This window comes from Cupressus sempervirens, chromosome 6, assembly GCF_028749045.1.
Source record: "Cupressus sempervirens isolate cs-2001-9-10 chromosome 6, ASM2874904v1, whole genome shotgun sequence".
In the NCBI taxonomy this organism is placed as follows: Eukaryota; Viridiplantae; Streptophyta; class Pinopsida; order Cupressales; family Cupressaceae; genus Cupressus; species Cupressus sempervirens.
Window position 1 is genome coordinate 259,881,463 of NC_143123.1, and position 22,667 is coordinate 259,904,129.

Consider the following 22,667-nt stretch of genomic DNA (forward strand, 5'->3'; position numbering starts at 1 on the left):
TCACAACCTAGACTAACCCTCTTGTGGGTCTTCGACCGAGGATGGCATTTTACACTGAGCACAACATGGATTTTGAGGACGAGATCATTGTTTGCCTTGGTACCTCACTCACCATTAGAATTGTGCCCTTCGCATCTCTTTGGGACCTTTTAGGGTAGGCTCGCGCCGACTTTGTATTTAAACAAACCATCATATTATCAGGGATAAACCATGCCTGTTCAAAGGGTGCACGAGCATATCCTCTTTCTTTAAATACATTAAACAACGGCCTTGCACTCTATCTGCAGAAAGAAATGTGGCTTCACATTCACATTCTCGAGTCTCATTGCCCTTTGAGACAGAATTTTGACTAGCTCATCATCTCCTTCACTCCTGTGTCTCCCCCCCGAGGGACCAAGAGGTTGCTTGTTCTTCCCTCTACTTCTTCAAGCCACATCAAATCAGTGAGACCTTGCAGTGAGCACACTTGTCAACTCCATCCTACCTATAGTGGTTCCTCGAGACAGCACATGACCATTACTCGCCCTTACCTCAAGCCTTATCCTTCGATTTGGGGGTACTTCTTGCATGTGAGAAGTACTTAGGTTCTTCTTGTCTCTTTCTTTTTCTTTTTGCTCTTTGCTTCTTTCTATTTTCTTTCTTGTTTCCACGAACACCATTTGGTACTCTCGCTACTAACTACTGCCCTGTTATACTCTCTTCAATCCCATAGATCCATTTTTTGTCTCCTATTGGACATTAATAAATTTATCTCATCTTATCTACTATAACAGCTACTATATTCCTACATGGTGGGGAGCATGGGTCTGTTTTGAATCAGGAGTTCCTAGTGCTAGAAACACTAGAGACAAAGCCACAAACCAAAATGAGAAAAAAGAAAAAAAAACTAGAGAGCTCATTTCTTTTATTTATAAAAAATGCAAAGAGAAATTTAAAAAACAAAGCAAATCTACAATACCCTACCTCTTTTGTTCAAATCCTCCTCTTCAATGTCTTTGAGTAGTTCTCCACACTTGCAACCACATAGGAATAGCTCACGAAAAAGCTTAGAGCATGCAACTATCACCTTTCAACACTCCTTGTGCAATGCCAACAAAACAAGAAAGTTTAGCAATGAAGGCAAGAAGTTTTCTTTTTCATTCACATATGCACAAATAACATTAAAAACATCCTTTCTAGCCTATTAGTGGTCTCTTTAAGGGTTGGAGGGTCTAATAGACCAAATTAGGCCAAAAGCACACTTTTCAGAACTCAAAAAAAATGTTTTGAGCCCAAAGTCAGCCCGAGTTTTGTCGCTAGGCAACAAATTTGTTACAAAATCAACAAAATTTTGCTTGGGTCTATTCGACATGGATTGGAGCAAATTTGGGGATCTGTAGCTGAATTTGAGGACAGAATTAGGAGTGAAAAGAACCCAAATTCCAAGGTTGCAGAAACAAAATTGGATACATAGATTAAAAGATTTATCAAGCAATTATTTTTAAAAATAAAAATAGAAAGGGGATTGGATGACGATCTAAGGCGAATTGACCCTTGGGAAAATATATGACCACCTATGAAGAATGGTTAAAAGATAGTCACCTAGATAACCATATGACCCTTGAGGCTAAATTGAGGCATAAAAGCCATAGAGCCAACATCAAGGGCATTGAAGATGCAATAAACCCCGATTGCAATTTATGTAGGTTGTATAAACAAACTGTATTGGTGCGAAAATGTGTGGGGCCTTTTTAGGGTGATAGTGGAAAATATGGTACAAAAACATGCACCAAATCACCAACAAGCAAAAAATGCAATCATTTAACCAAGTACGTGTTGCCAAGTGAAGTCAACACAAGTTGTCCTGAACCAAACACTAATGAAGCCTATATGTGAGTGAACCAACTTCATGTGCAGAGAAAGACCAGACAAGTCATGAATCGAAGCTTACTATATAATAAGAGTGTTGCACAAAGCCTCAAATTAACTGTGAACAGTCAAATGTGGGCCAAAAGTTTGCAAACTACCTCCACCGAAAGAGAGATGCTGCCATGAACTAAGGAATATAATGTCCACAGCAAACACAAAATGCGGTTTCGCCCTCTGATAGCCACCCAAAAAGTGAACCTGATCACTGCCAGGATGTATGAGTATATATTGTTGCCCATCTGCAAGAACCATTAATCATTGCCAAAAATGGAAAACACGGATTTGGAATAGAGGGCCGAAAAGAATGGTTGATAATGTTAGACGCGATTAGAATAAGTATGCTTGCCATACATGGGAAATTGCAGTTTGCAAAAGGAATAGTAATCAAAACTTATCACTTGCAACAAAATCTTAGCATTGAGTCTGCTGCCAAAATAGGGTGCCACACCAAGGATATCTCTCCTTTGATGCAGACCTCCCTATTACTGGCAAAGAAATACAAAGTCTAGATGGCACTATATATTACAATTTGCCACAACCTTAGAACAAACTCCAAGCCTGATCAAACAAGGATAGTACTATGCCCTATGACCAATAAGTGGGCCAAACTAGGGTCAAGGACTAAGTCGACCCTGCCCTAGGTCAGGGTCGAGATTGTCCTTGACCCACCAGGTCGTCCTTGACCCAAAAATCAAAGCTCTCAGTTTCATAGAGCAAGTTCTTAGAAATAGGCTGGAAATAGAGAGAGAGAAGCAGAATAGAGGGAAAACTACCAGATCCATGCAAAGACCTATTCAAGGTGCTTGACATGACCCCAAACCAATTACTCAGAGTGCTAAACACTCTTAACATGGAAGTGCTTCCATTTTAAGACGATACATTTAGCCCCCACTTTAGCAAGAGTATGGACTCGATGCAAACTCTTGGTAAAGGAAGAGAAGAAAGAAGAGATCCAAGTGGATTCATAACAAGATAAAATAACAATTAGCTAAGGACATAAGCCCCTAAGCTAAGGATTCTAACTCAAGATACACGCACGAGGGTGTGAAAACCAAGAAAAAAAAAAAAACAAAACAACTTAAAAGAAAGGGTTAGTATTAAACAAACCCCAATCAACTAGCACAAGAAACCTTGCTAAGAAATATTTCTCATACTAATATCATATTTGGAAAGCTATCATAAAAACATAAGTGATTACATAAGAAAGACAAGAGCAACAATATAAATAACATAGCTTCATGATTCAGTCCTACTAGCATGAAAGCGAAAAAGAAAGAAAAAGAAGTGATTACCTTGCCCAATAAGATGCCCACCTTACCATGAATCACTAAAACAGAGAGAGAGCCAAACAGGTGGCCAAGCCTGATAATTCACCCATAAACTGTGCTTGCAATTGTAAATGTGTCTTCTGACGGCTTCTGGAATATCCATAGATCCACCTTCTTGTATCACTATGAATATGAAATGCATGTCTTCTCAGGATTTAGCAACTTATGTGCGTTACCTTCGAAAGATTTAGCATATTGAAAAATTGAAAAATGTGTATCTCTTCAGGATTTAGCAACTTATGTATGTTACCTTCAAAGGATTTAGCAACTTTTGTGCATTACCTCCAGAGGATTTAGCATATATATAAAAAAAATGAAAAATGTCTCTTCAGGATTTAGCAACTTTTGTGCGTTACCTTCCAAGATTTATCATATCAAATAAAAACTATAGTACAAGGGAGACCCTATCTATGCCCCCCTCCTTATCGTGGGTGTCTACCAGACATGATAAGGAAGAAGAACAGGATACCTACTTCACAATGTAAGGAGATATCCTGTTAACAACAATGTACACCATATTCTTAGCAAGGGATATTGACCCCTGCATTCAAGAGCATAGATAATCATGAAAAGGACATGTCACTTATGGAAAAAGGATCCTCAAATAAAGAGATCTTATCAACAAGACCCCCACCATAGAGGGGTGTTTTTAGATAAAATATCAGCTTTCAAATCAAATGGGAACAAAGATTCAATCATCAAGCCCCCTCCAAGGAAGAGGAAAAGGAATCTTTGGAATGACGAAAACAACTCTAACACCAAAGCAAGGGTAAGAGTTTATAAAGAATAGAATTTGCAATATAAAGAAGAGGTGATGACCTAGGACAACAACCTCTTATAAAAAGATTATCCATAGTCAAAACATCAGTCTGTACGAAGAAATAATATTGCAATATAAATAAGTAACACTAAGCTAAGGAAAGCCAAAACATCAGTTTATACGAAGAAATAATATTGCAATATGAATAAGTACCACTAAGCTAAGGAAAGCAGTTCCCTAGGCAAAGAGAAAGAAGGAAGAACCTTGCCCCTCGTAGAGGAAGACAAGGGATACCTTTGCAAAAACAAATGTCTTAGAAAAGATATCTTGAATAGAGCATAATATAAAATCATAGAAAAAACTAGTTGGAAAGAATACCAATTAAGCCCAATAAAAGACCTGATGGATCCTAGGAAACTAGATGAAAATACACCTCTTGCCCCCCAGTCTAGAAACAAGAGGAGAAGAGATCTATATTATATCAACAGGAGGAGAATCCCCTATATAAAAATTATGAAGGAATTGTAAAACTGCACGAGAGTGAGATATAATTCCTAAAGCAACTCGTTCACGAAAATACAATTGAAAATGTCTACAATCAGCAAGTAAGTGCATATTATGATATTGAAAAGGACATTTGTGCTTGGATAAGGCATCTTTCGGTATAAGTTTAAAGATTTCATTTTTGGAATTCATTAATTCAACATATACCTGTTTAGCCACCTCTTGACGAATATCAGAGTTATTGATGAATATCAGAGTTATCCAAGGTAGGTGTAGGGAGAAGTTTATGAAGAGGAGGGCAATGATTAACATCACCTTCCTTAACTTGAGATTTTGAACAACCAACACAATGCAAATCCGGTTTAGAGGGTATATGAACAGGATACTTAATACCATGCTCATTAACTCCAAGACCTAAACCTTTTATAACCTTGTTTAGTGATCATCATATATCTTGTAGTGTACATATCATGTAAATCTTCTACAAGAGATAATTTTTTATCATGCTCATGAGAAAAGGTTGTATAAGATGGAATAATAGATTTGGAAGAAGTCTCTTTACCCTTTAATATTATCATGAATCAAAGGAGAAGATAAATCAAAGAAGGCTTGCACATCTGTATCCTGAACTATAGCTTGAATACCATCATAAGAAGAACGAGGATTAACAGATGGAGAATTGGGCATTAGATTAGGAATAATAGAATTCAAATTAGGAAGATTAGGAGATGATGTATCATCTACCAAATCTTTGACATAATCCAAAAGAACAATAAGTCTACCACATGAATCTTTAATGAAAGTTTTAAATGTAGAAAGACTAGTATCAATTAAATTCACAAAAGCAAAAGCAAGAAGAAAATGAAAGATCATGAACATAATAAAATGAATGATACTCTCATAAGCATCATAATTATGGTAAAGAGATGCTAAGAGTTAGGTAATAAGGAACATAACAACACACCAAAGCATCTTCATAATCTTCATAGTAAACGAAATGGAAGAAATGTTTTTGTATTTAATGGAATATATAGTTTTCTTGTATTTTTGAATTTAAAATGCAATAGCATAAACTAAATCTGATCTTAATGCAAGAAAAGACCTAACAAATATGAAATGAAATATAACACCGTGAAACACAATAGGGCATCTAATTCCACAAAAGATAGGGGTAAGCGTGTTGGGTTCACCAAAATGAATAGAAAGAAAATAAGGTTTCCTTTCTTAAACCTAATTTCCAAAAGGAATGATCCAAATTGATTAAACACAAGAAAGTGACCAATGCAGAAATGGATCATGTGATGGAGAATAGGGAGAAAGGAGGTTTAATGGTCTTTCTATTATGAGGAGTATGTGCTTAAATCTTGAAATAGATAAAAGACAAATACTAACCTTGAATCTAGAAAGTGTTGTTTTTTTATGTTTGTATACAATTTCGGGGAATTCTACAACTGTTTTAGAATTGAAATGTCGAGAGGGAGAAAACCTAGAAATCTTGTGTCTTTTTGAAGGGAGGTCAACCTTGACCCTAATAGCAGGGCACAATTGTATCCTGAAAAGTCAACCTTGACCTGCATAGCTCTGACAAAAAATTTGTTCGCGGATCTCACAAATTCGACGAAAAGGGTATCTGAATCTGCTCTTCACTTCATTATTCCACACTTATATCTGCAAGAAAAATGGTTTTGTTTTTTCGATGATGAGTTTGCCTTGGTCAAACCAATGAATTGAAATAGAGAATGCTAGCAAGTAGTAGAAGTAAATCTAACAATGAAGCTATAATAATAGATATGCAATTGTATTTGAAATGTAAACAAGTATATGATATGAAAGCTTGAACATAACATTAACAAATGTAAATCAAAACCTCCATGAGTATATGCTTAGAATCCACCTTGATAAAAGAATGAATAGAACTTGAAGATGAACAGAGGATCTTGAAGGAAGATCACACCATCATGATGGCTAGATCTAGGGTTTAAATGATGAATATTGAATGCTTCAATCCTTGATCTTCAATGGAGAACTTAAATGCTTAATGATAGAATGTTTGAATGCTTGATAATGGATCGTAGATGCTCTTCATTAAAAGTAGATACTGGCTTTGCTCCTAGATCGTGGACGTCAAAATGAGGGAAGCAAGCTTCCTTATATAGAGATCTAGGGCACTAACTCATAGAGAAGGCTGACATGGGAGCATTAAATTCCATTTAAACTTAACCCCTAAGAATAGACCTAAATTAGATGTAATTTAAAGGTCTACCATTCTGAAACCTGAAATAGCCAACCTAGAAGCAAGAAAAGAAACTTTTTGAAGCCCAAGATCCCAAAACTCCCAAAAATTGAAAATGAGACCTGGGGTTAGGGACAAGGTTGACCTTGCCCTAGCTCAGGGTCGAGGTCGACCTTGACCCAAAAGTCAAAGTCCTCAATTTCACAGAGCAGGTTTTCAGAAATAAGCTGGAGAGAGAGAGAGAGAGAGAGAGAGAGAGGTCGACCTTGACCCAAAAGTCAAAGTCCTCAATTTCACAGAGCAGGTTTTCAGAAATAAGCTGGAGAGAGAGAGAGAGAGAGAGAGAGAGAGAGAGAGAAGCAAAACAGGGGGAAAACTACCAAATCCATGCAAAGACCCATTCAAGGTGCTTGACATGACCCCAAACCACTTACTCGAAGGGATAAACACTCTTAACATGGAAGTGCTTTCATTTAAGACGATACAATAGCTAGAATCATGGATGAAGAGTGAATTGGATTGTTGTTTTTCTCTTGTCATAGAAGATGAGCGGAAAACACCATGAAGCTGCAGTCTTCAACATCACAATAGGAGACAACCAACCATAAGAGGTTAAAGATGAGATGCAAGAGAAATGATTGATTGCTTATTTAATAATTTTCATAGTGTATAATAGCATATTATGAAGGCAAGAATGCCGGAGGGGGTAGGTAACTTCCCAATCAGAAAACCAAAAACTATCCAGATTATCAAAGGTTGATTATGATGGCCTAAGTAAACTAAGGCAAGTAAATAGATAAAAGCTTATTTACTCTAACACTTGTTCAAACATTATTTATATTGGCATTGACTTTTGGGAGGTTGTCCGGCAAAGTGTTGCAAGGCTACCATTATTTATTAACAAACATTTTGTTTGTCTTAGAAAACCTCAAAATACTCGATTATCTTATTGGGAAGGGGATTTGAAGTTGTGTTTGCCTGGTATTCAGTAACAATCCTTGTTACTCAGTTTGCAATCAAGAGGGATGCCAAGTCTTGGGGATTAGAACGTACTATGCAAGTGCTGACTAGTAAGGTCTAACCCTTTTAGTTAAAATGGTAAGACAAATTATAAATGTACAATAAATCATTAGCGTAGCTTGAGAATAAGCCTAGAATGACTATGTCAATTGGGCTTTGTTTAGAGAGAACTAGTAATGATTTTACAGTCTAAATATTAGCCTTTCAGTCGAGGGATTTAATTGACTACTCAGATGCCTTTTACTTTCATGAGTTGAAATTTATTGTCATTCAATTGTGTTGGTCAACAAAAATTTGGATATGTTGGTTGCATTATTGTTCAAAGTTTCAAACTACATTATGATATCGTGTGGTTGACTCTACTATTATTGCCTAGTAGGTTGTGTTTAGTCAAATTATAATAGTATTGGTTGATTAAAAAGGAGGAAACTGACTGTGTAGTAGTCATAAAAATACTTATCTTGCAAACTAGGTCTTTTTGTCCAAGATATATGCGCAAATTTAGACCGTTTAGCTCCCTGTCCCAAAGCTCGGTGGTGTTGATTCCCAAAACTGCAAATTGGAAATCCAAGAGCTTGCCACTTCTCCAATAGGACTTCTCAATCAATTCCACACTTCAGGCTCCGCTACACCTAGGCAGGTAAACCTTCACCTTAAACGCTGTGTGTCTAGTTCAAGGCTTTTCTATAGCGAATTTAAGCTTTGGAGTTCTTCGACTAGCAAGGTCCTCGAACTCGATTAAAATGAAAACTGGATGTTGAGTACTTGATAATTGAATGTTTTGTATAAAGTTTGTTGATAATGAATTTGATGTTTATAGAAGGAATATATAAATTTTCTTACTTCAATAATATAAAGACCAGTGCCTCTGCTCATCCGGGCAAAAGAGTCAACTTCAGTGAATTTCCACTATACAACTTTATAATGTTTTACACACTTTACTACTAACAATTAAATAATCAAGATGCGACAAATCAAATATATATGCAATCTTAAATTAGTCCAAATTGAACTTTAACTCATCTAATAGGGAGACAAACTAGACACAGATGCGGAAATGATTTAATATTTCACAATATCTGCGATGATCAAATTTAAAATGCTAAATGACCATGTCTACTTATCCGATATTTAAATTGTATACAAAATTCCAAAAGATAATTACAAAAGACGATTCGCCTGCAGTTTAAATCTCCACGCCTTTAATAATAAACATAGAACATTTTATTTTATTATAAAAATAAAATAATTGAATTTACATTATAAAGTCATATCAAGCTCCTTATCCCTCCATACAAAATAATATAAATACTTCTTCAAAATATAAAATGTTCGGATATATGAATCTTTTTGAATAAAAGAACTCCTAATTATATCCTACTCATTTGAGGATATGACTTTTCAAAGTCAAAGAGTCATAATATTAGAATTACATAATCGCACCTTTTGAAGAGAAATTTTTAGTGCCTTTGATAGTTTGAATGATTTTAATTATCATAATCCTTCCCTTAATAAATTAATAATAATCCCGCGAGTTTTAAATCACAAAACGTTGGATGCAAATGGCTTCAATTGTATTTTCTCTTCCACCGCATAAAATTTCCCAATGGTCCAGTGCAAAATATTTTCATTACTTTGTATATGTGGTGAGTATCATTGCCTATGTATTTCAACTTTCACAGCTTTGGATGTGGTGGCTTCATTTTGGACTTCGACTTCCATCCTACGTATAATTTGAAATATTCACAGGCGGCCAATAACCATTAACGGCAATGAAAATCTCAAACTTTATAACTCGCAATGGAAGTATTTGGGTTGCCACTGTGATCTGTATTTTCGACGTGAACATCTTCATCGTACTGGAAATCTTCTCGCAATATGTATCTATTTTAAGAGGTGTAACTTCATGAATATACAAAGCAATGCAAATCCGGCCCTAAATAACGCTCCAATGATAATTTCAAAACATAATGCTTCATTTCAATTAATGGACTTCACCCAATATGTGCATTGGTTTTGATCCTGAAAACCCTTATACGGCATATCTCTTGTTATTCTGGTGTTAATTGCTGAAGGCTCACAGTGGTATGGGCTCGTTTCATTTCTAGCAGATGTACATAACCTTCCAGGTCTACTCCCTTTACTGGTGCCTCATCCATGCTTAATGTCTGGTTTTTGTTATAATTTGAATCAAGAGGGTGCTCAGACCTAAAGCCACCACCCATCATATTTTGTTCTTCACAGACTACATCCTGTATGCTGCTACCAAGGCATGATACTGCATGTTTATGTCATGACCTTTTCTGATTATTGGGCTTCTTGTTGGAAATCAGAAGTAATATTCTGTGAGACTTAAGCAGAGAGAATGATTATGTTTCAGAACATTTATAGGTACGAATAGCTATATATCTCAAATCTGCCAAAAAATGAAGAGCTGAGACATTTCTTCTAAAGAACATACAGCTGTAATTCAAGAGTTTGCTAATCTGGAATCTGGATATGAACCTTTTGCAAGCCCAGCATGTATTTGTGATAAAGAACAATATAGACATCTAGGTTGGAACAGAACAGATTTGTGAAAAAGGAATTTCATCAGTCCAATTCATTATGGCTGGAAATTTTATCTCATCCTTATATACTAATAAGTGCCGCTTCATTCCTTGAAACTCACTCTAGGATTCTTCACACTCATTACAAGAAGAAACTCCATCAATCTTATTGACAACAATGAAAACTTCATCAAGACTCTAAAAAAAAATTAACAAATGGAGGCCAAATTTTAGAGCTCCATCAGGTGGAACAATGACTATTTTATATCATTCTTGTTTCATCAGGTGGCGGGCATGACAGAAAACAATATTTCCTACATTGTTAGAGCTAATTTGCAATGCTAAGCACAAGAAAATTGAAGAATGGTAGCCTAATAAATCAAATGATGAAAAATAAGAGTCTATTGTCATATATTCCCTTCATTAAACTAAATATTTAGTTTTTATATGGTGAAATCGCATGTAGTTTTCAAACAATTTCTCAAACTTTGGCTGTCCTGTATTTTCAAAATAATGTTACCATGCCATTCATAGTTGGTGTTTCAACTCGGGATGGGCTAATGGAAAAAAAAGTCAGTAGTAATAAGGATTATGTTAGGTGACTATATTAACAGCTCTAATTATAAAATTTAGAGCCTGCAGAGTGAGAGAAAAATCATAACCCTATATTTTCAAAATAATGCTACCGCGCCTTTCATAGTTGGCATTTAAGCTCAGAATGGGTTAATGGAAAAATTTATTAATAACTAATCGGAACAATTATGTTAGGAGATTATAATACAGTATTTTTAAGCATGTCCCTTATGTTGGCTGTTACATATGCAGGCTGTTTTGTATAAGATGGACATGGAAAATTTGATGCCGGTGAATATCACTGTTCTACAATAGTTGAATACATGCAACTCTAAGGCACATCAGCACCATTCCAATTCCAATTAAGCTACAATGGACAAAGCGCACATAACCTTCAATTTCAGGAGGCACTAACCCTAACTACTGTGTATTATTCTAATTAGCTATTAGTGACAACTATTCCTAAACACCACTACATGAAACTAAGATATATGGTCAATTGCTAAATGCACTTAGTCTTCTTTCCATGAAATTTAGAAGCATTCGGACAGAAGCTGATTCCTATTCCATACCTGGAGCACACCCATAACAATATCCACTGCAGCTGCCTTTTTATGCAGACAAAGCAGCAACCGCAACTGCAATATGCGTAAACCAAAATTGGAAAAATCTCACATGTGAAATAAAAACAGAATATACCATCATTTACATGAAAATAACAGCAAGGTTCTGTAAACAATAACCTGTGGCCTCCCTGGGAAACCATGTCTAGGCTCCATGGAGATAAAGTAGCTTTCTTCATTCTTCATGGATAGCAGAGCAGATCTCATAATCTCAGCCCTTTGTTCTTTATCACTTATGAATCCAATTCTAAGTGGCAAAATCCTGCTGCCTGAATCCAATCTTAGAAGTCATCTGTAAGCTCAATAACCACATATACTCATTCCTACTTCAGTATAAAACAACTTCAAGCCAATATCTGATATAAAATGTAAAAAATAAGGATGTCTTTGCATTTCAACATTATACCATCTAGGCAGAAAATAAATGATGGATAATATATGTTAAATAGAGTCTAGACTAACCCGGGGGATGAAAAAATCGTATCCCTTCAACATTGCTTACTTCTCCAGTAGATGGTACTGTCCTCGAGTGAATCCAATTATCCACAATTATCTCAATCCTGGCCTGCATTGAAGTCCAATTTTTATAACAGTTAACAATGCTAGGTGCACTTATATGTACCATCCCTAAAAAAATTAATGACATAAGATACTTCCTAAAGTCAATACTGCACAAGCACGATAAATGTAAATTAAAGATACCATTTCCAAAGCATAGTTAATAACCTTACTTTATTTAATGTTGGAAGATGGACATATTTGAGCCCTTGGTAGATTGCAAATAGATCTATTGCAGTAAAAAATGGATATATAATGAAGGGAAGGGCAGCTTCTATTCTGCAAGTACACAGAAAGTCACAGGGAATGAAACATCAGTCAAGTATAATAAAATACCTAGCTTATGCCTTCTCAGTAAAATTAAATAGCATTCAGCAACCTGTGCCTTTACAAGTGCACAGCAGAATACAAAAACATGGAGACAAGGATGAATACCAGATGTTAGAAAATCTTTAAATACATTTCAAATAGAGAGAGCAAAATTCCAAGCAACAAAGAATGAAACAATAATACCAATTCTCCTTTTTTTAGATGACCACACAATAATACATTCTGATTCTTTTCAAACATAAGGTTAGAAGAAATAATAACAAGACTCAAACTTGTGAAGAAAACAGTCAAAATTTATGCATATTTATTTATTTCAAAGGCAGAGATTAATATTATGACAATAAACGAGAACTCCTGAATGAAATGGCAAATGTCCATGACTTGATCAACTTGTGCTCAAGACAAAACTTCTTAACAGAAGAAAAAAATTATTGCTGCAACTACGTTGTAATGTCCCCTAGTTGGGGTTAGTCTTGGTTATTACCAAATTAACATAGATTTGATATTTATGTCCCAAGCTAAGGGATAAGCCATTTGAAGTTAAAAGAACTTTTCATTTATTTGATCAGATTAAGGTTATCTGTATATTCGTCATATCCAACCTTATTACTGTTCCAGCTTAAGACGGTAGGAGTAGGTGTTATTGAAGTTGCCTAGATACCAAATGCAATGGATTCCCTCAAAGTTTACAGGTCCACGTCCGTATCCAATCTTGGGTCTTGCCCTCAAGGCTTTCTAGAATGCTGACCCCTACCCTATCTTGGGAAAGATATCCATTGCTTGGACTTATGCAATCCCCTCCTTGGTAACATCACAAACTTCACTTCTTAGCCAAATAGTAACAGGTCTTGAGTATATATGTATTTATATATACGAGCATATATATATATTCCATATTACAATATTATGTAAATCATTATTTAGCTGTTAGATACATAATAGTATAAAAGTAAAATTATGTAGCCCATCGATAGGTAATTATATAATTTCCTGTCACACAATGCTTACCAGCATTGTAAATATTTACTGCCTTATTGGCCCTCTGATGTAAACAGTATAAATGTAATATTTTGATCTCTACTCTGGCATGAATGAATACGACTACGTATTTATCCTGCTCTGCTTCTACTCTTCTTAGAAGAATATCAACATGCCTTATCTGCAACATAGTGTAGATTTAAGATGCATATATAAATCATATGCCCATTGTCTATGTATTTCCATTCCCAGTCTGGTTGTCTACGGTTCAATCCTTCTTACTCTATTATAACCTTCCATACCAGTGGCTTTTCCCATGTAAGTGCTGAATGGGATGGAGTTATTCTTACATTCCTAGGCACGTAAATGTTGCTGATATATATGTTGACTGCTGTGTGTTTTTAAAACTCATTTCAATGTCATTGAAAACTTCGCTATTTTCATTGTCTGAGTTTCTTGTTTTCTCGCTGATGATCTGCATATCCTTTCCTGCCGTAGGTATGCTTCCGTGTTTGTTGTGATCATTGGTTGCATCTTGTGTCTTTCGGCAATGATCCAATACTCCCCCGACTCGCTAATCATTGTCCTCACTTATATATGCCACGCCATTCTATTTCTGAGAAGACTTGTCCATTCATAGCTGGGGTTAATATGTGAGGCAATTGGTTAATAGTAGTCGTGTGTTAGTTACTTAGTCAAAAACTTAGTTGTTCTATATGGTATTTATTCTTTGACTCTCTCAACTATTTCACTTAGTCAAACTTGATCCTTCATTTTTATTTGTATTTTATTTATATTTATTATTAATGAGTTAATAAAAATAGTGATCATCCGTTATATATATTTACTTTATTCATAGTATCAAATTTTACTAACATTTTATATATTATATATTGGATTATTCATAGTTTGTTAACTCTGCGAGTACTCTCAGAGTTGTCGAGTACTCTCAATTTTTTGGCTGGGCGATTACTCTCAAGTTTAACTATCGCATTTTTTTAGATGTAAAAAATGTAGATAGAAATGTCAGTGCAAGTAAAAAGGTTGTTAAGATGCATTTTTCACATGATGTTAGTGCATTAAAAATATGCATTTCCTCTATTGAGATGTAAATTCTAATTTAATACATTTTATAATTGAATTTTATAAAAAATATATGTTTCTTCAAGATATTTTAATTTTTAGTACTTTCTACGTTGTTGAGTTTTTGTCGAGCAGAAAATTTTGGACTTGCCGAGTACTCTCCCAGTCTAAGTCTATGAACTAAGGGTTAATTTATAAAATTATTTTTCTTATTATTATTATTTCATTATATTATATATATTATTAAATTATATTGTTAAGGGGGACGTCACATATGTCAAGAATAAGTATGGATTCATTTATTAAAGTTCAAGGAGAAAACTGTGTTAATTTTCATAACATTTTGGATCGCACTATGTGACCCTTCATCAAGATAGTGGTTTTGTCTCTTTTTCTTGATGAAGGATCATGGAAGGCAACGTAGAATACTCTGAAATCTAAATGTATCAAAGCATTCTCTAAGAGGTCTTGTAAGTTTATCTCATGTAACATGGAAAGCTATTGTTCATTAATTAAGAAAATATTAATCAGAATGATGCACACAAGGATGATGGCATTCAAAGGGACATATTGAATAGAAACAAGATCATATGCCATGATATTGTTGGAATGTGAGGTTGATGGTTATCATTTTGGTTGTCATTGATGTCCACATGGTTGTCATTAGTGTCAACCATAGATGTGAGTATCGCCGATTAATCGGCGATACGAGATAAAATCGCGATTTTTTGGGGCCGGCGATTTAGTCGCCCCAAAAATCGCGATTTTTTTTTGCAGATTTTTTCCAAAAAATCACAGATTAATCGCCTAAAAAATCGCCTAAAAATCGCGATTTTTTGCAAAAAAATCGCCCGCGCCCGGCAGTCACATAAAGTGACGAAAAAACACGTTTTTTTCATTATGTTTTTACATTGCTTAGGGTGTTTTGGAGAGGAGAGGATAGAGAAGGAGTTCTTGGCAAGAAATAGGCAGAATCAAGTGCATTTGGAGGCCTTTTGATTCGATTTCTTCGTTACTAGGTAAGTGATTTGAATCTTTGTTTTTTGTTTTTGCAAAAGATTGTATTTTTTTCTTGCATGTAAATGGATAAAAATGCATTCCTAACTAGTTAAGAATGCATTTGATGAATGTAAGCAAGATTAAATGTATTCATTTGCATTTTTTTCCATTCTAGATCGAATTTATGCTAAAAATTTGCCCTTTTAAAAAAAATTTGAAACCCTAGCAGCTAGTTTGTTTGAATGTTATTTGGATTTCAATTTATTGGTGCTGTTATTGGAATGTTGCTTGAATTCTTTGTTTAACTGTTAACTTTGATCTTGTTATAATTTATTTATAGTTTTTTTTTTAAATTTATATGTGTAGGCAGCCCGCAGCAGTTTTAAATGGCAGACAAATGGCCATTGACTCCATGCCCCTCAGGCTACATTGGCACCAAGCCAAAGAATGCGAGAGATCAAGCATGGAAATATGCCTATGAAGCACCCGATGAACCAACCAAAGTGATTTGCATTCGATGTGAAAAAGTAATATCTGGGGGCATTTACCGGTTCAAATATCACATCGCAGGGATCTCAAAACATGATACGAATCCTTGTGAGAATACAACAGAAGAAATAAAAAGGTTTGCAAATGCCTTGCTCGTAGCTGGAGAGCAAAAAAAATTGCAAAGAGAGCGGAATAAATTGCATGTCAGGGCAGCCATAGCAGAGACCTAGGGCAGTTTCGTTGATGTTCAGGAGGAGGAGGCAGCCATTGAGAGCATGGCTGGCTCTTATCGTGGACCGCGTGTCCACAAACAGGGTGTTTTTTCTTTCACGAGTTCCACTCCCACTCCCACTCCTACACCTCCTAGCACTTCCGCACCATCAGGATCAGCAGGTGCTTCTGGGATAGGGAGCTATTTTGTGCCGAGGCACACACCTGGTGCACAACCTTCATTAGAGGCCACTAGATGGATAAGGAGGTCCATGACCAGTTGGACAATGCACTAGCAGATTTCTGGGTTTTCAACAACCTTCCTATTAGTGTTGTTGACAGTCCCTATTGGGAGGCTTTGGCCACAGGGTTGACAGTTGCAGGAAAGGGGTACAAGTCCCCTTCTCGTTTTGTGTTGGGTGGCAGGTAAGTGAATAATTTTATTACACTCGATTTCCTTTTAATTTTTAATTTTTAACTTTTTACTTAGTTCTAAATTTTAATTAATTTATCTAGAAATTAGAATGTTGATTACTAAAGTCTAAATCAATTTTAAATTACTAAGAATCTAAGACATAACTAAATTTTGTTTTTGTAGGCTTATTGGAAATGCTGTTGAGAGGGCCAAAGCATTTGTTGAGGAATAGAAACAAGAATGGACAAAATTTGGTTGCACCATTCTTTCTGACGAGTGGACGGATGGGAAGAGCAGGACCATAATTAATTTTATGGCCTGCTGTAATGATAATGTGGTGTTCCTGAAATCAATCGATGCCTCCAACAAGGTAAAAAATGCTCAGACATTAGCATTGATGTTGGAGAACATGGTCTTAGAGATTGGCATTGAAAATGTGGTGCAAATCATCACAGACAATGCTGCTGCATATGTATCAGCAGGTAAACCGTAATTTTATGTTGCATGTGCATTGTGAATTTCACAACAAGAATTTTTAATAGTTTGATATATTTGAAAAGTTGGAAACTAATTAGTATTTGCTTTTACAATTGGCAGGAAAACTCCTACAGAAGAGGCACCCCACTCTCTCTTGGACCCCGTGTGCAGCACATGTCCTTGACCTTCTTTTGGAGGACATGGGCAAACTTGAGTGGGTCACTCCAATTGTGGAGGATGCAAGGCGGGTGACAAAATACATATACAATCACCCATGGGTCCTTAGCCTGATGAGAGAGCACACTGATGGCAAAGAAATTGTCAGGCCTGTCGTCACAAGGTTAGCAACGATTTTTTTGACATTGCAAAGCATTCTCAATAATTTGGCTTCTTTGAAGCAAATGTTTGTTTCCAAAAAATGGCTTGCTTCCACATTTTCAAAGAAGAGTGAAGGAGAGAATGTTGTGCGGATTGTGTTTGATAAATATTTTGAAGATAAGGCTGATGAAATAGTAAAGGTAACTACAAAACTTTAAGTTTTAGTTTACACATTACAACTTTATAACATACTAAGTTTGTAACTCAAGTAAATAATAATTTTGTAACTTGTCAACTAATTTCAAATTTATATTGCAGGTGTCTGAGCCTTTAGTTGGAGTTTTGCGTTTGGTTGATGGAGACCAAACGCCAATGGGTGAACTATATGAGGCCATGGACAAGGCCAAAGAATCTGTCAAAAATTATTACAAGGGGGAAAGCATCAAATATGAACCCATTTGGCAGATCATTGATAGAAGGTGGAATAATCAGCTTCACCAACCCATTCATGCAGCAGGATATTTCCTCAACCCACGTTTTAGGTATACTGTAAGCTCATTCTTACTCAAATTTAAGTTAACGAAGACTTGAGTTCATTTTGCTTTCGTAGGGTGTTGGGTGTGTACTAAAATTGGAAGACTTATTTGTTTTTGGTTTTTGGTTTTAGGGCTGATGGTACATATGCAGATCCTGATGGAGAGGTCATCAGAGGCCTAAGTGAGTGCGTCGAAAAGATGGTAACCAGCGAGGAAACAAGAGATAAAATTATCGCTGAGCAGGAGATCTTCACTTCAACAGGAGGCAAGGTGTTCTCCACTTCTCTCTGCAAGAGAGCAAGGCTTACACAAACCCCAGGTAATACATTTGCAAACTTCTGAATCTCAAATGCTAAATTAATATTTATGTTTCATTTTTTGTTGTCTATTAGTATTTTCTAACTTGTACAATTTTTGTGATGCAGTGGCTTGGTGGACCACTTGGGGTGCAAGCACTCCAAATCTTGCAAAATTTGCTCTCAGAATCCTATCACAGCCTTGTAGCGCATCACATTGTGAGCGCAACTGGAGTTTGTTTGAGGCCATCCACACAAAAAAGAGAAACAGGTTGTCCCAAAAGAGGATGAATGACATGGTCTATGTGCAATATAATCTTAAATTGCGCATGAAAAAGGCGCAACAAGATCCTCTTGGGCCAATCGATTTGGATGAAATAGATCCTTATTATGATTGGACGGCACAGGAGCAGGCTCCCTTATTTACACAGGAGGACATCTCCAATTTGGAGAGGGAGGCCGCGGAGGAGGCTGCAGAGGAGGAAGGGGGTGGAATTGGATATGACATCGATTTGGATGACATCGAGGAGGGCAATGATGAGGATGATGACATTGAGCTTACTGCAGAGGACCTTGACATCTTGCGCGCAGCGAATGTGGAGATACCGACATCTAGTTCTATAGCTACACCATCTCCTGCATTAGCACAGACACAGACATGGGCACAAACCCTGCGGGGTTCTAGTTCTAGAGCTTTACCCTCTCCCGCACTCGCTAGTAAAGTGACTGGGAAGAGGAAGATGTAGTCCTGTATTTGACATTTGTACTTATTTGTAGTCATGTTGATGTGCTTATTTGAACTCTTTACATTTGACACTTTATTTATGAGAATACTTCTCATGTGTTGTGAACTTGTTAGTTGTTAGTAATTTACAACTTGTCACTACTTACTTGTTAGTAATTTACCGATTAATAACTCTTTTTGCATTGATATATATCTAAACATGATTGTTTCTTATGTATTGTTAGTAATTAAGTCATTAGATGCAAAAAAACATTGAATTCTGTAAAAAAATCGCATTTTTTTATTAAAATTTAGTGGTTTTTTAGTTCCCGATTTTTTCCCGATTTTTCCCGATTAAACTTTTTCAGGCCTAGGCAATTAATCTCCTCAGGCGATTTTTACATCAATGGTGTCAACATCCTTATCTCGACCTCCTAGTGTTTCGGTGGTGCATCGGTGGTTGTAAATCGACCGGTTTTTAGCCATTTTCGTGTATCAATTGGTTATGCATTAATTATCTTTCCCATTGATAGTTTGTGCTTCATGTGTTGTTCATGATCGTTGGGTAAGCATTAATGGTGATCCTATTTCATGTCTTGATGGTTGCTTGGATTGTCTTGGTGGTTGCATGGGGCTTATAATTTAGGTGGATCCTTTGTAAAGCGTGTTGATGATTTCGGTCCCAGCAGTTTTGCCTAACGTGTCCATCATATCCATTGGCACCAAATATTGTGGTAGTGTATTAGTTTTCTTGAGGATTGTTGTATTGCTCGAGGTGGTGTGTCCCATTTTAAATATGTTTTGGTCAATAACTTTATGGCGGGAGTTTAAATATATTCATTTCAAGTCAGAGTGCAATTCAAGTGCGTATTTGTGATCCTTTTGTGTAATGAAATTGCAAACAACTGATCGGGGAGGTGCAATCAGTTCTTAATTGAAACCGCAGAGACCTAACACTATATTTCAGTTTCACTATTCATTCTATTAGCAATGAGCCTTTGAATTGGCAGTGAGCCTTTCTATATTCAGGGTGCACCTACTCATGCTATTAGCCTATCGGCAATACCCCTTGTTTTGGCAGTTAGCCTTATACTAAATCACCTAATTAGTGCCACCTTAGTTGGTGTTGTTATCATTTCATGAGAATTATCTTTTGCATAATTTTTCCCGAGTTGGATTTTCCATGTAAAAATATAATATTCATTGTGTCGGTGTACTTATGCTTCACTACTCATCTTTTGATGGTGTATTATGGTTCTTTAACCGAAAGATCTTAAGTAGCAATAGATGTATGTTAACCATTTACCGACAATGTGAAAAGTTTTTATGAGTGTCGAATAACTTATTCATCCTCCCCTTCTTAGTTGTTCGGTCTGTTCAACAATTAGTATCAAAGCTTGGTTTCTTGGTGTGGTGCTTAACTGCTTGAGGTAGATCAAATGGCTCTCAAATTTTAATATCCATATGTTTGACGGATCATATTAATATTCATGGAAAGATAAATGAAAAGTTACCTAGTATCAATTGAAATTTACAAGACTTGGAAGCATGTTGAGACAAAGTATATGTTCTCTACAAATGGCTTACAAATAGCAGATGAGATCGAAGCATGCATGAAATGAGAAGGCAAGGTATGTTATTACTAGTGCTTTATCTAAATCAGAACTTTCTAAGGTTATTTCTTTGAAGACTTCTTATGAAGTTTGGGAAAAGTTGAAAGAGATCTGTGAAGGAAATGGAAAAGTAAAACTATCTAGAAAGTTGACTGCTAAGAGACACTATGGGAATCTTGGGATGGAAGAAGGTGAAGGTATCATAAGTTACTTTCAAAGAATTGAGAATGCAGTTAATGAAATCAAGGATCAAGGCTACAATATAACTGATGAAGACTTTATGGAGAGGGCCTTGATGACATTACCTGACAGTTACACTAATAAGGTTTTAGGCATTGAAGAAGTGTATGAAGCGCAGATATTTACATAAGAGCAGTCGTTTGGTACTTTGGTGGTGTTTAGCTAAGAAAGTTTGGCACCTCCAAGAACAAATCTGAAACAACTTACAAAGAAGCAAAGGTTGAAGAAGAATTTGATGACGATGAAGATGAAAAACTTATTATTTGAATGAAAATGCTAGTATTTCGGATGATGAGTCAAATGGTGAAGATTGTCTATTTTATATTGACAACGATAAGGAATATGTTAGATCTAAGAATGATATTTCTGATATTTGTGCTAAAGTTGATGATATTAGAGGGAATAAGAATGAATCGTTGATTAATAGTGGTTATTCTCATCAAATGACTAGAGATAAAAGAAAATTTGTTACACTTGAAAAATATGACGGTGGTCCTATTAGATTTGATGATGATAAGGAAGCTTATATTGTTGGCAAAGGTTTGATTACTTTTGATGGAAAGAACAACATTGACAATATTTACTTTGCAAGGGGTTTGTGTTAGAGTAATACGATATTTTCTTATTAACTCAATTCTACTTAAGGTAAACTTTAGGCATATAATAATTAATTCTTTTAATAATTATTATCATGCAACCTAGGTTAGGTTCCAATTCAGGTTTTGATCTTCTTTTATAAGGATTGATCTTTCTTTGTATATTCATTCATTACAATTACGATCTCTTTTTTGCACATCAAGAATGTTTCATCTTTTGTGAATTCCAACCTCCATTGCTTTGCTTCTCTCTTTTTGTGGCAAGTGTTTGCATGCAATGATTCTTGAGAGTTGGGGGTTGAGCTTTCATCAACTTCAACATGGTATCAAAGCTCTAGACCTTCATGCCCATGTTATCTTTATGAGAGATTTGGAAGCAGTTTTCAAATCTGTGTTTTTTAGAGGATTTAGTATTAGATCTAGGGATGACCTTTATTTCGGGTCACTTCGAGCCCAAATGGACATCACCATTGAGCTCAGAGCACCCACAATTATTTTATCCCAAGGCCATATAGCCTTGGGCTCAAAAAACGAGGTCACGGTTTTCTTTTTGATATTATTTGTCAAAACAATACTATCACATTTTATTTTTTATCAACGCCTCAGTTGTGAAAGTCAACAGATGAGATTTTTTTTTAAAATAATCTTTGTGCATACATTTTTTTCAAAAGCAAAGGGGAGCCGATTTTTTTTGGAAATGTGGGCTTCGCCCTCTACACAGTCTATCTCGGGCCCTGCCCAATTTTTTAGCCTTCACATGTGTGTTTGGGCCCTACGCTCCTACACATGCCCCCATGGGCCCTTTTTTCCGCGCCATGCACCTTCAGTTTTTTAAGGCTTACAGGGCTTGTAGCGCACACATGGGATACCGCTAGCATCTACGTGCCTTTGTCCTATCTGACAGCAGTCTCCTTTCTGCCATGCAAGTCCTGGCTTCCAATGTCCTTTATACCTATGCATTGACTCCGTCAATGCCTTGAATATTGGCGTCATTCACACGCTCAAGTCATTCAATCATCTATTCAACTTGGAGTTTTCTTTGTGCAACCTCGAACTCTAAAGTCTGAATTTTCCTTTTAGGTGGTTGTGATAGGTGTTTGCTCGAGTTAGCTGGATCGCGCCACTACGCACAAAGTCAGGGCACTTTGTTCACAACAATTTTCTTTTAAAACGCATGCCCCCAAAAAATTCCTGCTCCATTTAAGGGGAGCACATGCAAAGGACCACATGTATCCCTACCTTGATACTCGCTCCCAAGCACTCTGGTTTCAGTGCACGTTCCTTGCATAGGTCTGCAAATGAAGCTT

The 22,667-nt window shown here is 36.1% G+C and overlaps 2 protein-coding genes and 1 long non-coding RNA gene across 4 annotated transcripts in view; 2 read left to right on the forward strand and 1 right to left on the reverse strand.

The window, feature by feature from the left end:
• The window catches only part of RUS4 (root UVB sensitive protein (Protein of unknown function, DUF647)), an 81,459-nt gene that overhangs the window by 15,593 nt on the left and 43,199 nt on the right, over positions 1 to 22,667 (reverse strand). For both annotated transcript variants that reach the window (XM_089787754.1, XM_089787752.1), the window contains exons 6-9: positions 12,230 to 12,335; positions 11,961 to 12,063; positions 11,619 to 11,767; positions 11,448 to 11,513 (exon numbers count right to left, since the gene is read on the reverse strand). In XM_089787754.1, coding sequence (XP_089643880.1) covers positions 11,448 to 11,513; positions 11,619 to 11,767; positions 11,961 to 12,063; positions 12,230 to 12,335 — 424 coding nt within the window. The remainder of the gene's footprint in view (positions 1 to 11,447; positions 11,514 to 11,618; positions 11,768 to 11,960; positions 12,064 to 12,229; positions 12,336 to 22,667) is intronic.
• On the forward strand, positions 16,395 to 16,835 carry LOC149552232 (uncharacterized). The gene is made up of 2 exons (XR_016353354.1): positions 16,395 to 16,571; positions 16,744 to 16,835. It is a non-coding gene; the product is annotated as an uncharacterized LOC149552232 (long non-coding RNA).
• On the forward strand, positions 17,627 to 19,040 carry LOC149552233 (uncharacterized). The gene is made up of 3 exons (XM_089789536.1): positions 17,627 to 17,897; positions 18,023 to 18,210; positions 18,317 to 19,040. The coding sequence occupies exons 1-3, from the start codon at positions 17,728 to 17,730 to the stop codon at positions 18,931 to 18,933; spliced, it is 975 nt and encodes a 324-aa protein (XP_089645662.1). The 5' UTR covers positions 17,627 to 17,727; the 3' UTR covers positions 18,934 to 19,040.